The following is a 12,206-nucleotide window of genomic DNA, read 5'->3' as shown; positions in this document are numbered from 1 at the left end:
TAAGGGACTTTCCAGGAACAGTACATTCCAAAGTATAAAACTGGAGTTGTCCTTGTCATTAATTTATTCACAAAATGTATATATTCATTTATCAATTTACAAAAATATTTCATTTTAACAGACTATATATATTTATCTATGACAAATTACTTATTTACATCAGTCAAAAATGTATCAATAAATTTTTTTAACACCAGATAGTATTATGCTATATTCCTTCGACTATGATTTGCTTGTTTGTTTTTCTTCATGGACAAATTTGAATATTAAAATGCAGAGATTAATGAGAGCAGAGACAAAAAAATAAGAGGGAGAAAAGAGATATCATTTGTTATTGAAGCAAATCAGCTATCAGGACATCATTAGCACTACTGGTGGTGCCATCAGGCTCCTCTTTTGAGCACTGGGAATGAAGTACAACAACTTGGCCACAGTTCACTGAATCCCCATTACTCAATTGCTTGAGTGTTGAAAATCCTACTTACTTATGACTTAATCTTACTTAACACTACATTTGGCACCACATGTAATGTCAGTCTCAAAGTCCCTGTGTTGTAGTCACACTGACTGCCACATCTGTTGTGCAATGTTTGTGTTTTTTTCATGGGAGGGACGGTAATCACATAATATGTGCTGCTGTCATCGGAAAAAAACTCCATGTGAAAATACACCTGATTTGCTTCTTCATTCTGTATATCTGGAATCAAATAAATGTGCTACCCCCCCCACCCCAAAAAACTGGGTATTTTCTCTGTCAGTGGCCAAATGGAAGTGTCATTCATTCATTCATCTTCTATACCCGCTTAGTCCTGAGCTCAGGGTCACGGGGGTCTGCTGGAGCCTATCCCAGCTGTCATAGGGCGAAGGCAGGGGACACCCTGGACAAGTCGCCAGTTCATTGCAGGGCCACATAGAAACAAACAACCACTCACACTCACATGCACACCTACGGACAATTTAGAGTCTTCAATTGACCTCACATGCATGTTTTTGGACTGTGGGAGGAAGCCGGAGAACCCGGGGAGCCCACGCAGACACGGGGAGAACATGCAAACTCCACACAGAAAGGTCCCAGGCCCGGAATAGAACCCACGACCTTCTTGCTGTGACGCAGCAGCGCTAACCACTGCGCCACCGTGTCGCCCAAATGGAAGTGTCCCTCAGTGTTTTTTCTGCAAAAATAACAGCTGTAAAAAAAATCTATTTTGTTTATGTAAATTTAACTTTCCAGTAAAACAACATTTCTCGAATTGTTCCAATCTTAGTTTTACTGGCCTTAAGTGTTGCTGCCTGGTGTTTCTACCTTCACCTCCTTTGTGTCATCCATCTGATTGTCAAGCTCGTCTTTGTCTATTTGTTTTGCCTCCACTTCGGACTTTAGTTCAGATATCTCCAAGTCTACTTTTCCATTTGGACAGGAAGCAATCTCCGCAGTAGTCTCTGTTGTATTGGCTTCGGCGACTTTGACGAGCACCTTAGTCCCATTTACATCTGCTCCATCCTCTAGTTTGGCCACGCCCCGAGCACCATCTTCAGGCACGACTTTGAGAGCTTTGGAGGTTCTGGGCTGGTCTTCAGCAGGCTTCGGTGAAGTCTGGAGCTCAATCTGCCTTGTGATTTCTGTGCTCTGCGTCTCAGTGTCTTGCTGTGGCTTTTGAAACTGCCGTCTCAGGATAATGATAACGGCAATGATGAAGAAATAGGAAGAACCGCTGAGACAGGTGATCAGACCCAAGAAGATGAACCTGAGGATGGACAAACAATAAAAATGGGAACCATTTTTAGTGCTGTGGCGCCCAAAAACTTCAAAATTAACATATGCAGTCAATTGTGTTTCGATATCGATGGTCTATGCATACCTGTACATAGCGGAGTCATAAATGCGACACGCGCCCCTGCCCCCACACTTTTTGACTGACCATTTCAAACAGGTTGAATCAATCAGGGCCCCGAAATACACAGGCGCAGGAATTCCTCCTGTGGGAAAAACATTACAGCTACCATGAAAACTGAGTGACAGTGACGGCTGCACTATAATGTCACCTTCTTTAACAATATATTGAAATGAATTCATAGTTTGACAATGTTACTTTAAAAAAATATCCTCATACACCAAATAACAGATTAGCCTATGGAAATAAAACTGAATTGTAAGCAAAAGAAATGTAAGATTAAGTTAAGGCAACATCAGAATGCAAAGATGATAAGATGATAAACTTGCCGAGTGTCCGAGTCACCAGGGCCTGCATGCCCAAAGCAAGCGACTTCAGGTCAGGTGAGATGCATCTGCAAAACACAAAAAACAACCTCAAACTTAATGCGCTCAAAACAATGAGGCGGCAATGTTTTTTAAAAAAAATAAAATAATAATAATAATAAAAAAAAAAAATAAATAATAATAATAATAGTAAGGAATGCAACCGATACTAAAATTAAATCTCGAACCGGATGATGACCATGTAACCAGGAGTGGCTCCCAAAGCGTTGATGAAGGAGCTGAGGACAGACACGGCCATGTAGGAGGTGAAGCTTCGGCTGCAGTCCTTGGCGTGAGGACACTGGCCCAGTCTCACCGAGGTGGTGCTGCTCGCTGGGTAAGAGGCAGACACGCAGCTGCAGTTGTAAAACACCTGGGAAGAGAAATTTTGAGAGGAAAAAAAAAACTCACTTGAAACTCATGAAGACAAGCACATGACAAAGGATAAGATTAAAGTTGCAATGTGTACAATTTCGCTTGATTTGTGTCTCTTTACGTAGAACAGTGTATCAGGTGTCTGCACTATTCGACGAAGATTTTTAAGAATATCAAAGGGCGAAGCCTATCAGCTTGATATGTAGCAACTCAAATGTGCCTGATCTCACTGGTCAAACTGGAAATATTTGTTGACTTTAACGATTGTTAATATATATATATATATATATATATATATATATATATATATATATATATATATATATATATATATATATATATATATATCTCACAATATTTTTTTTTCCTTTTACAAAACTGAACAAAATACTGAACAAAACAATCATATATGTTATTTCTGAAAACTTTTAACACAATGGGAAAGACAGGTATAAACAAGAGAGTGAAAAGAAGGTCTGTCAGAGAGTTTTAACATAAAATGTGAGCTTTCCCATCAAATTGTTAGGCTCACCAAGACATTTAACAAGAGAAAACAAAAGGGGCAGAGTCAACCTTTCAGCTTTTCCATATAGGATCCCAACAGATCCAACCCACTTGGTCCAGCGTTTGATAAAAGTACCTTTCTGAAGGTGAAGGGAGAAGGTAATCTTTTCCATCAGGTATATGTCATTCACTATGCTTATCCACTCCAGTATTGTACGTGGATCAGGGTGCAACCAATGCATTGTAAGGGCTTTCCCCCCAACGTTTATCAAGACACCAAATAGATATTCATCAGTTTGTCTGACCTGCGAATCCAAAGTTCCTAAAAATAATATGGAAAACTACATAGGTAGACTGGTGTCCCCCTATGCCTCTTAATATTTTATGAAGTTCTGTCCAAAAGTGCTTAACCGCTGGACATTCCCAAAATATATGCCAGTGAGTGAGAGGCTTCCAGGTGTCCGCACTGTCTAATGATTGTTCATATTATCAGGATGAAACGAGTGAGCTGCTGCAATTTTCAGAGTGATGCAGTATAGTGGATTGGGAAACACAGTGGCCTTACCGTGTTCTTGCCGTATCCGCTGGAGTTGAGGCAGCCGGCCATGCAGGGGGAGACATAGGTGATGCCGTTGCTCGAGCACACGGGGTCCCACTCATCTGGAGAACAGGAGCAGTCTCGGTTGCAGTCAGAGAAGAGCATTTCTATGTCGTGCGAAATGCTCGGCGTCCTGCGGGTAAAAGAATAGCATGTTTTTTGTTTTGTTTTTTATACCAACAGGTGTATACATGTGTTATGTATTTCAATGATTAATGTAGTATTTATACACTATTACATTACATTACACAATCATTACATTACAACATTACAAGTGCACGGAAATCAGTCAGGATGCGCTGAACACATTATGGGATGACTTTGACAGTTGTTGCCTTGAATGTCTAATTGAATGTGTTTTTAAAGAATAAATAGCAAGTGCATTATGTGGCCATCATTTCAGAAGTTGTATAAGTTGTGTCTGCTAAACCATTTAAGGGTAAACAAAGCATCACGGTTTATATTTAAGGCGCTTTAACAAAGCCATCTTTTAGCGTGTTCACACAGAAATTTGCAGACTTGGAATTCTCTCAATCACATTTAATTAGATACTGAAAGTGATTTTCAGTCAGCATTAAAATGACCCCATACTTATTCAGCACATCTTGGCGGATTTTCGTGACCTCATAATGATCACAGTTTCATAAAAATGTTTATAATGGGGTTCAATGCAGAAATGAGTCAGTGACCCCAAACTTTTAAACAATAGTGTTTATCTACCAATCAGATATATGAATTGTATTGTATCATAAAGTAACTCTTTTCTATTTATTTTGGCATCCCCTATGACAGCACTGACCCGTTGTACGACACGCTGAGTCCAGCCACGGGGATGTTGTCACACTTGGTGCCGAACTGCAGCAGCATAAGGAGGTACGCCAGGAAGGAGGTGGCGAAGGACAGCTGAGCTCCAGACACGAGACTCAGTTTGTACCTCTTCATCAGCAGCCCCCCGAGGAAAATCCCCACCGCCACCGCTGGCAGGTTCAGCATACCTGGAGTAAAAACGTAGAGGATGATCACTGATTGAAAAACACCGAAGACAGAGTTGCTTTCTTGCAGGCTGTAGGAGTTTGAATACCCATGTTCTTAATTTCAGTATTCTGTGTTTCTGAAAGGACTCATAATAACGTGCAGAGAGAGCAGGTGTGACCTCAGGAACGTAGAACGACAGGTGTGACCTCAGGAACGTAGAAGGTGGTCCTATTTAGTTGTACTTGTATACTTGATAAGAAACAGAGCTACAAATCTGCAGAACCTCTCTTCCGTGTGACAATGAGGCACCAAATGTATCTTTGTTGCAAGAAGGATCAAATTCCAACTATTCTCTGTGTTTGGCCAGCTCCTCTCCCATGACTTTGTCTTCTGTGAGATCTCTGTGCACGGAGAGAGACTAGGAGAAATAGGCACAGAGAGGCCTCTGCAGCTGAAAGTGTAGCAACATCATTGAGCATCAGGATCGCTGTTATTAATGTAGGTTTTAATTGGCAGAGCAATTTGTGATAGGTTCTTACCAATGAGGAAGTTGGCTCTGGATGCAGATTGTCCAAACTGCTGCTCCATGTATTTGGCTTTGAAGGTAAACAGGCCAATGAAAGAGTTGAACTTGAGGATACTCCCACAGAGAAGCAGGAAGTAGGCTGGAGTTCCCAACAGGCGCTTCAGTGAAGGAAAAAACCCTGAGGCACATCAACAAACATGAACCCATGAGTATGTAAAATACATTTAAAGGTCCCATATTATACCCATTGTCCTGAATCTTCAGTGAACTGTATAGTTAGCCCTCTGTGTACAGCCTCCATCAGAAGAAAAAACTCATTTGCTTTATCCTCCTGACAAGAACAATGTTTTTCAGACAGTTCGAACATTGGAAGAGAATCAAAAAAAATACTGGCTGAGGGTGTTGTCACGATCTATCAGAGACCTGAATGACATCACAAAAGGCTGATTTCCAGGACTGCCAGTTTGAGCATCCACTTTCTGAAAAGTGGAACTCATTGATACTGTAGAGGGAAATAGTATAGTAAAACAAAGAAGTGTTGCGTATAATATGGGGCCTTTAAACAGGATAAGTATAAAAATTGCACAGTTCCAAATTTCAAAGCAATTTTAAAAAACCTTTGGCAATGTCAGTGAGTTTGAGGCTGTGATTGCTGCCGAGGGCCTCCGATGTCCCGCTTACGTTCTCCTGCCTGTTTTTCTCCCCCTCGTGCATTGGCAGCGAGCGGGGCAGGAACCAGAAGGGAACACTGGAGAGGAGCAGGAAGGCCGACGACACCAGGAAGCCCAGCCACCAGGCGCCCACCCAGCGGGCATCCTTGGGAGTGATGGCCACACTTTCTGGGGGTGGAAAGGAGATTAAGATTGAGAGAGTTAGAGAGCGAGAATGTGTACAATTTGCAATGCGCTTTCACTTCCTTTTGCATAAGCTGGACATATGCATCAGTATAATCACGGCTGGCCGTGCAGGATGGCACAGCCACTAGTAACGGTGGTCCACACAACGCTTTGAAAGTGATAAATCATTAATTTACCCCTTCTTTCATTTCAAGAGAATGAAGGCGAAACCTCAGAGGGAATCAAAAAAGTTCCCGTTAACTTGCCATGACAGAGGGCTATTTTTAAAGGCAGGTGTCAGAACGTGGCTAGCAACACGAGGCAAATCAGACCTGAACTAAAGACCCGTCACTTTCACCGTTTCAACTGGTCAAGGTCAAGTCCAGACAACACACACCTTTCTGGGTGGATTATATTTTATATAATGTTCATTGGTAGTACACCACACTCTTCATGGTCATTTTCACCATTACTTTCAGCATATGAATATGATATGTTTTTGTAAACAAAGACTGAACTCACCAGTTGCAAGAAAGTCCATCTTTAACTTTGTTTGCATGCTATGCTGTTAAGAAAGTATTTGTACCCTTTGTGAAGTCACAAAATGCCACAGATATTTTTTTTTTTTTTTTTTTTTTTTAAACCGCTTGGAATGATGTGGAAGGTCTAAAGAAGTATCAGTTATAGAGTTTGGAGAAAGAAACTGTCAAGTCGTCTTTCAAACTGAATGCACCTACCCATGTCAACGTATCCAATGTCAACATACAATCTGGCACAGTAGGACCCCAGCAGGAAACCAAACATCGGGCCCAGGAGGGTGATTGTCTGAAGGCAAGCTGCGGGCGAGGCAATAAACCCCCCCCAAAAAACAGGAAAAAAAGAGCAAACAGAAAAACAGGTGCATTTAATTTCATTTGGACTCTTTCTGACTGTGCAAGGACCTCAACAATCACACATCTAAGACAACATTGGTCCAAGCTCTGAAAAAAAAACACAGTCAACTCAGGCATCTCACCGATATAGAAAGGAGAATTTTCTGCTTTGGCAAAGTCGTCAATATAGGAGATGCCCAACGGTGTGACAGGAGTTTCTCCAATTCCTCGCAGGGCGTTCCCGAGGAACACATAAACCCACATGTGGGAACCGGACTCCCTCACACAGGCTGCATGAGGATGAAAAAATGCTTAACCATTCAGCCAAATATATATATATATATATGTATATGTATGTATATATACATATATATATACATATATACATATATATATATGTATATATATATATATACACATATATAATACAATAACAAATGGGTTTTAATTTCATTTCTTACTACTAACTTAGAACACATGCAAGGTTTATTTAATGATACAAACTTTCTCACACGACCTACTTTCTGTTGCTCCTTTTCATCTGGCTTGTTTTTTTTTTTCCACTCATGCAGATGAAGCCTTGTGTTACCTATTTCGGTGTTTGCATGCAACATTCACAGATTTTTTTAATTTGGCACCAAAGCAAATTTAATTAAAAGATGAATACAAACCCTGAAAACATCCATATAGACTGGGGGGAAAAAAACTACGGTGTGTGAACACAATGATGTGTTCATTCAGTGCGACTCCAATGAGACGCGGCTCCGGGTCCTCTTGCAAAAGGCTACATTTGAGCTGACTTCCATTCTGTGCTTTTCATTTTCAGACTTAAATTAGCCGGCCGGGATCAATACCTCCCTGTCTGTGGGTGCGTGACACTCTCACTGTGAGAAGGAGAAATTAATTATGACTCCATAATAGCAGACGTAGAATGTGGGTATGAAACGCACTTCAGAGAATTTAAATCATGTTGAAAGAAGCGCCCCCCCCCCAGAAGAAGACATCAATATGAGCTGAATTTAGTACACATATAGTTTTTTTTTGTGAATAATATATGACCCATCAGTCCCACATATTATTTGACCTCTTTTTCATCTCATCTTTTATTTGATTTGTAGACCAATCAGTATATTGTGACTCATTTTATTATTGTTGTTGTTATTGATGCAAACAGCAATTATGTTTGTATTCATTTTTGTTGCCAGCTCTGTCAACAAAACTCTGTCAGTTTGAACAACAGGGGAGCTTAGACTGGCATTTCTGGGTTAAAACTTTTCATCGCACACATCACGGGAGGTGAGGAGCTTTAAAGGTCAACTCAGGACCAGTGCATTCCAGGGCTGGTCGAAAAACAAGTCAGTAAGTTGCGTGTGGGAGAGTTGCAGCCAGGTTTGGTTTCAGGAAGGAGGCTTTGCCCTTGTTGTCGTTAAGTTGTAAGGTAAACCGACTAACAAATAACAGTTTCCCTTCTTGTGGATTGAGGACATGACTGGTGTGTGTCTTTTTTTGGATGGTTTGTGCCAGGTTTAGGAAGCCACATACAAGATTGATGCGACTTGAGTTCTGTACGTGCAGTAACTGGATGAGTTTGCTACATTTGCCAAGGCATGGCAAATGTAGCAACAGCATCGGGATTTAGTATCACAAACTGAGAGAGCATTTGTTGATTCACGTTTGGTGTATCAATACCGAAGGGTGTGTGATAAGCTGATACTTTCATCAGCTGAAAGGGGAAGAAAAAAATATCCACCTAAGATTTCATTATAACATCACAGCAAGAAAGTCACAATGCAAAGTCATAATCATTTAGCGATGTTTTCAATTTTACAACATATGATAAAATTCTGATATCTCAATTAAATTTAAATGCCCAGTGTGTGAGATCAGTGATGACTGTTCATTTATCCTGTGTGGCATTATGCCTACGGCTGCGCTCTCATTTTAGTAAGATTATTGTGCTTACCAACACTCAGCCAGAGCATGTGATTTAGCATCTCACGCTAAAAAGTGTTTTTTTTTTCCTGATCAGCACCATTTTTCTTTGGTTTCTGTCTGATTTCTCAAGTTGTGAGCTGTGAGCTGTGATGTAAAGTCACAAAATCTTAGAAAAAAACCCTGATCCATATCCATGTTTGATGCCTCTTTGCAATGGAAATGTTACACACTTAAGGCGGACAAAGCACTCACATCTCAACTCTCTGTGATGAATTTGACAAAGGGTTCTGCAGTCTCGTAACTTTCATCTTGCTCACCAGTTCTGTCTTCCGCTGTTGGCTCCACTTCCATCTGATCTGCGGCATCTTGTGTTTTCAGTGGATACACGCAGGCAGCAACATTCACGGTGTCATTCTGAAAGACCTGGACGACCGTCTCGTACTTGTATCTGTGAACGCAGCGGCGCCAAAACAGAAAAACCTTTGATCAGTCAACATTATCAACTTTTAATTACAGAGTGTATTCAAATGAAAGGAATCGGGTGTGATGTACCGTCCCATGAAGAAGTGTGTGAGTCCGGTGAGAATGGCCCCAATGGCCATGAGGAAGCACCCAATGGCAATGAGCCTCGGCCGGTGCAGCTTGGCCCCAAAATGGCTGACCACGGCCAGAAACAGCAGGTTGCCTAAATCGAAGAAAAGTGGGGTGAAACAAAAAAAGGCAAAGAAAAAAATGTTTACAATAAATGAACGTATTGATGGAGCGGCTGAAATGAAATGGATGACAGTTAGGTGGGTGTAAAGTTGCCATTACCCATCTCAAAGCTGCCGTCTATGAGTCCGATGTGGGTGCTGGAGAGGTCAAAGCGTCTCTCAATCTGGGTAATGGAGCTCTTCATGTAGGTTCCCGTCAGGGCCTTGGAGAAGCAGGCGAAGGAGAGTGCCACGATAAATAGCTGCAATGCACAGAAGGGGAAAAAAAATATCTCATGCAAATGCTTCTTCTTAATCTGAATAGTGAATAGTGAATTTGTTTTTACCACTTCTCCTTTCAGCTGTTCCATTCAGTGGCCACAGCCAATCATCTCCCTCCATCTGGCCGTCTCATCCTCTGCATCACTCTCTTCCCACACCAACAAACTTCATGCTCTCTGTAAATCCATCCATTAATCTCCTCTCTGCTCTTCTTCTAGGCCTCCTGCCGTCCAGTTCCAACCTCACAATCCTTCCACCTGACATATTCACTGTCCCTCCTCTGAATATGTCCAAACAGTCTTGCCTCTCCAAAGCATCTAACATGCCCCTTACCTCAGATGTCCCTATTCTGGATCCTTTCTTGCAGAAGAAACAGACTATCCTAATTAAATTCAATCCAATAACCCATAATTGGAGTTATTTCCTTTTCAGCACCCACCCCTGAAGAAACGTTGAACTGCTCTAACTGCTAATTTCCCTCAAGTTAAGACTCAAACTATCTGCCAAAAAACTTAATTCCCTTCTTTCAAAATTATTTAAAGTAAACCTGCATCCACAACTTGCACATTACACTTTCAATAACTTCAACAACTATGCTCACATTCCACCTGACCTGTTGCAGCTAAAAGATGCCTTCAGCTTTCTGACAATCCACAGCATATATTTCACCCTCAGCTGGTAGCGCTCGAATGCATCAGAGTTTATATAATATGTAATTAATGTAACATGTAAGGTCAATAATTTACTACAACTTATCTTCAACAAGTAGGGGTTAAATTGTGGTTCTGTTTCTTTGATCAAGTTATTGTTGCTGTCCCAGGGCAAATTGTTAGACAACGCATGTAATCTGGGAGAAGTGTAGACCTCAAATAAACAGATGAACTTGAATTTTTTTTTTCTTGTTTTGAAAATACAAGCAACTCAGATTGTCGGTGACAGGTGGCATCGGTCAGTACCTTAAGGGTGGAGATACAGTGAGGTCCTCTGGACTGGGGGTCGGGTTCGCACAGAGCCTGCTGGCTGGTCATTTTGTCAGCGTTGTCTGTCGCTCCTTCCATCCTCAGCATGGCGTTGGTCCGTTGTTGTTTTTTTTTTTTAACTGTAACAAAGAACAAAAACTACTAGTAACAAATTACAAACAGAGGAAAATACAAGACAATTGGATTTGGTGTTTTTTGTGCAAACCATCCTTAGGACCATTTCATTGTGAGTGAACGGTGTACTGTATTTTTAGATGCTTCACTTGTTGAGTAAATGAAACAATTTCAATTGAAAAAACAGTTTCAAAAGACAAACGTTACTTTTCCTTGCCAAATCTGCAGAATATACTCAAATTTAATTTAATGCAACGGTGTAAATAGATCCTGAAAGAACTTCAGACTTCAGAATAAGCCAACAGAGGAGCGATCAAACACTTAATTATGAAGTTTAACTTCTAAATCTGCTCACAGAGTTCAGTCTCAGCCTTTTTGGGCCGCTTTGAAGCACAGACGCTTCATAACCTTAATAACACCTGGTGCAACCCTGTGAGGTCAGTGGACGTCAGAAGTTGCAGGCTGAATCTGTGCCGTGGCGTGAAAATCAGCGTCCAAAAGAAAAGTGATTATAACTTTTGGATGGGTGATGGAAGCAGCAGCAGCAGCAGCAGCAGCAGCAGGGTTTTCACAGGGTTTCCTTCCCAAGCTAATTTTTTTAGCATTATTAAACTAAACTACAGTAAAAGTTGAAAGAAAATACCTGCTCCTGTGCATCTCCAGGCTCCTCGCTCTTCTCCTGCTCCTCTTCAAGTAGCCATGCGCTCCCCTCTCCAAAAAAAAGTTAAAGAAGTTAAATCTGCTGTCCCCACGCTCCACTTCTCCCGTCCCAAGGCAGAGCTGCTGCTCCGAAAGCGGCGGCACAAAAGGCCTGAAGCATTTCTATTCTGCCCACATGCCTGCCAGTGCAGGACGGGGACAGGGCAGTGAGAGGAGAACAGGAGGAGTAAGAGTGGAGGGTGGGGTGTGTGTGTGTGTGTGTGTGTGTGTGTGGGGGGGGGTTAGTAACTCCCAAGTGGGCCTTCCCAGTCTCGTCCCGCAAGATACTTTATCGCTCCAGAAGTTGAGGTCAAAGTGTTCTGGTGCGAATTTGCTGGTGGTCCTAACGATGCAGGAGCTCGGAGGAGGTGGAGGAGGAAGAGGTGGTGGAGCTGTAAGGTGTAGGGGGAGGAGGAGGAGGAGGAAGGCTGCCTTGAGCAGCCAGTGAAACCTGAGTCAGAAAACCTTGATTGAGGCTTGGAGCCGCCGGTCAGCAGGTCGCACAAAGAGCCTCTGTGCCTGTACACAATATTCCAAGGATTAGGATTAAGAGCCTTTACA

General features: G+C 41.8%; 2 protein-coding genes across 2 annotated transcripts in view; one reads left to right on the top strand and one right to left on the bottom strand.

Annotated features, from left to right (window-relative positions):
- rpap3 (RNA polymerase II associated protein 3) overlaps positions 1–12,206 on the top strand; it is a 196,419-nt gene that overhangs the window by 22,438 nt on the left and 161,775 nt on the right. The window lies entirely within an intron of this gene.
- On the bottom strand, positions 1,150–10,941 carry slco1e1 (solute carrier organic anion transporter family, member 1E1). The gene is made up of 14 exons (XM_076051756.1): positions 10,809–10,941; positions 9,692–9,833; positions 9,431–9,563; positions 9,196–9,326; positions 7,087–7,233; positions 6,809–6,907; positions 5,853–6,074; positions 5,249–5,413; positions 4,534–4,729; positions 3,702–3,867; positions 2,446–2,630; positions 2,222–2,286; positions 1,860–1,977; positions 1,150–1,745 (listed from the first exon to the last, which is right to left on the bottom strand). The coding sequence occupies exons 1-14, from the start codon at positions 10,917–10,919 to the stop codon at positions 1,277–1,279; spliced, it is 2,349 nt and encodes a 782-aa protein (XP_075907871.1). The 5' UTR covers positions 10,920–10,941; the 3' UTR covers positions 1,150–1,276.

Source organism: Nelusetta ayraudi, unplaced genomic scaffold (genome assembly GCF_046127955.1).
Source record: "Nelusetta ayraudi isolate G7.1 ecotype Tasmania unplaced genomic scaffold, CSIRO-AGI_Nayr_v1 ptg000135l, whole genome shotgun sequence".
Taxonomy (NCBI): Eukaryota; Metazoa; Chordata; class Actinopteri; order Tetraodontiformes; family Monacanthidae; genus Nelusetta; species Nelusetta ayraudi.
The sequence above is the reverse complement of the archived record's forward strand: the minus strand, read 5'-3'. Positions and strand labels throughout refer to the sequence as shown.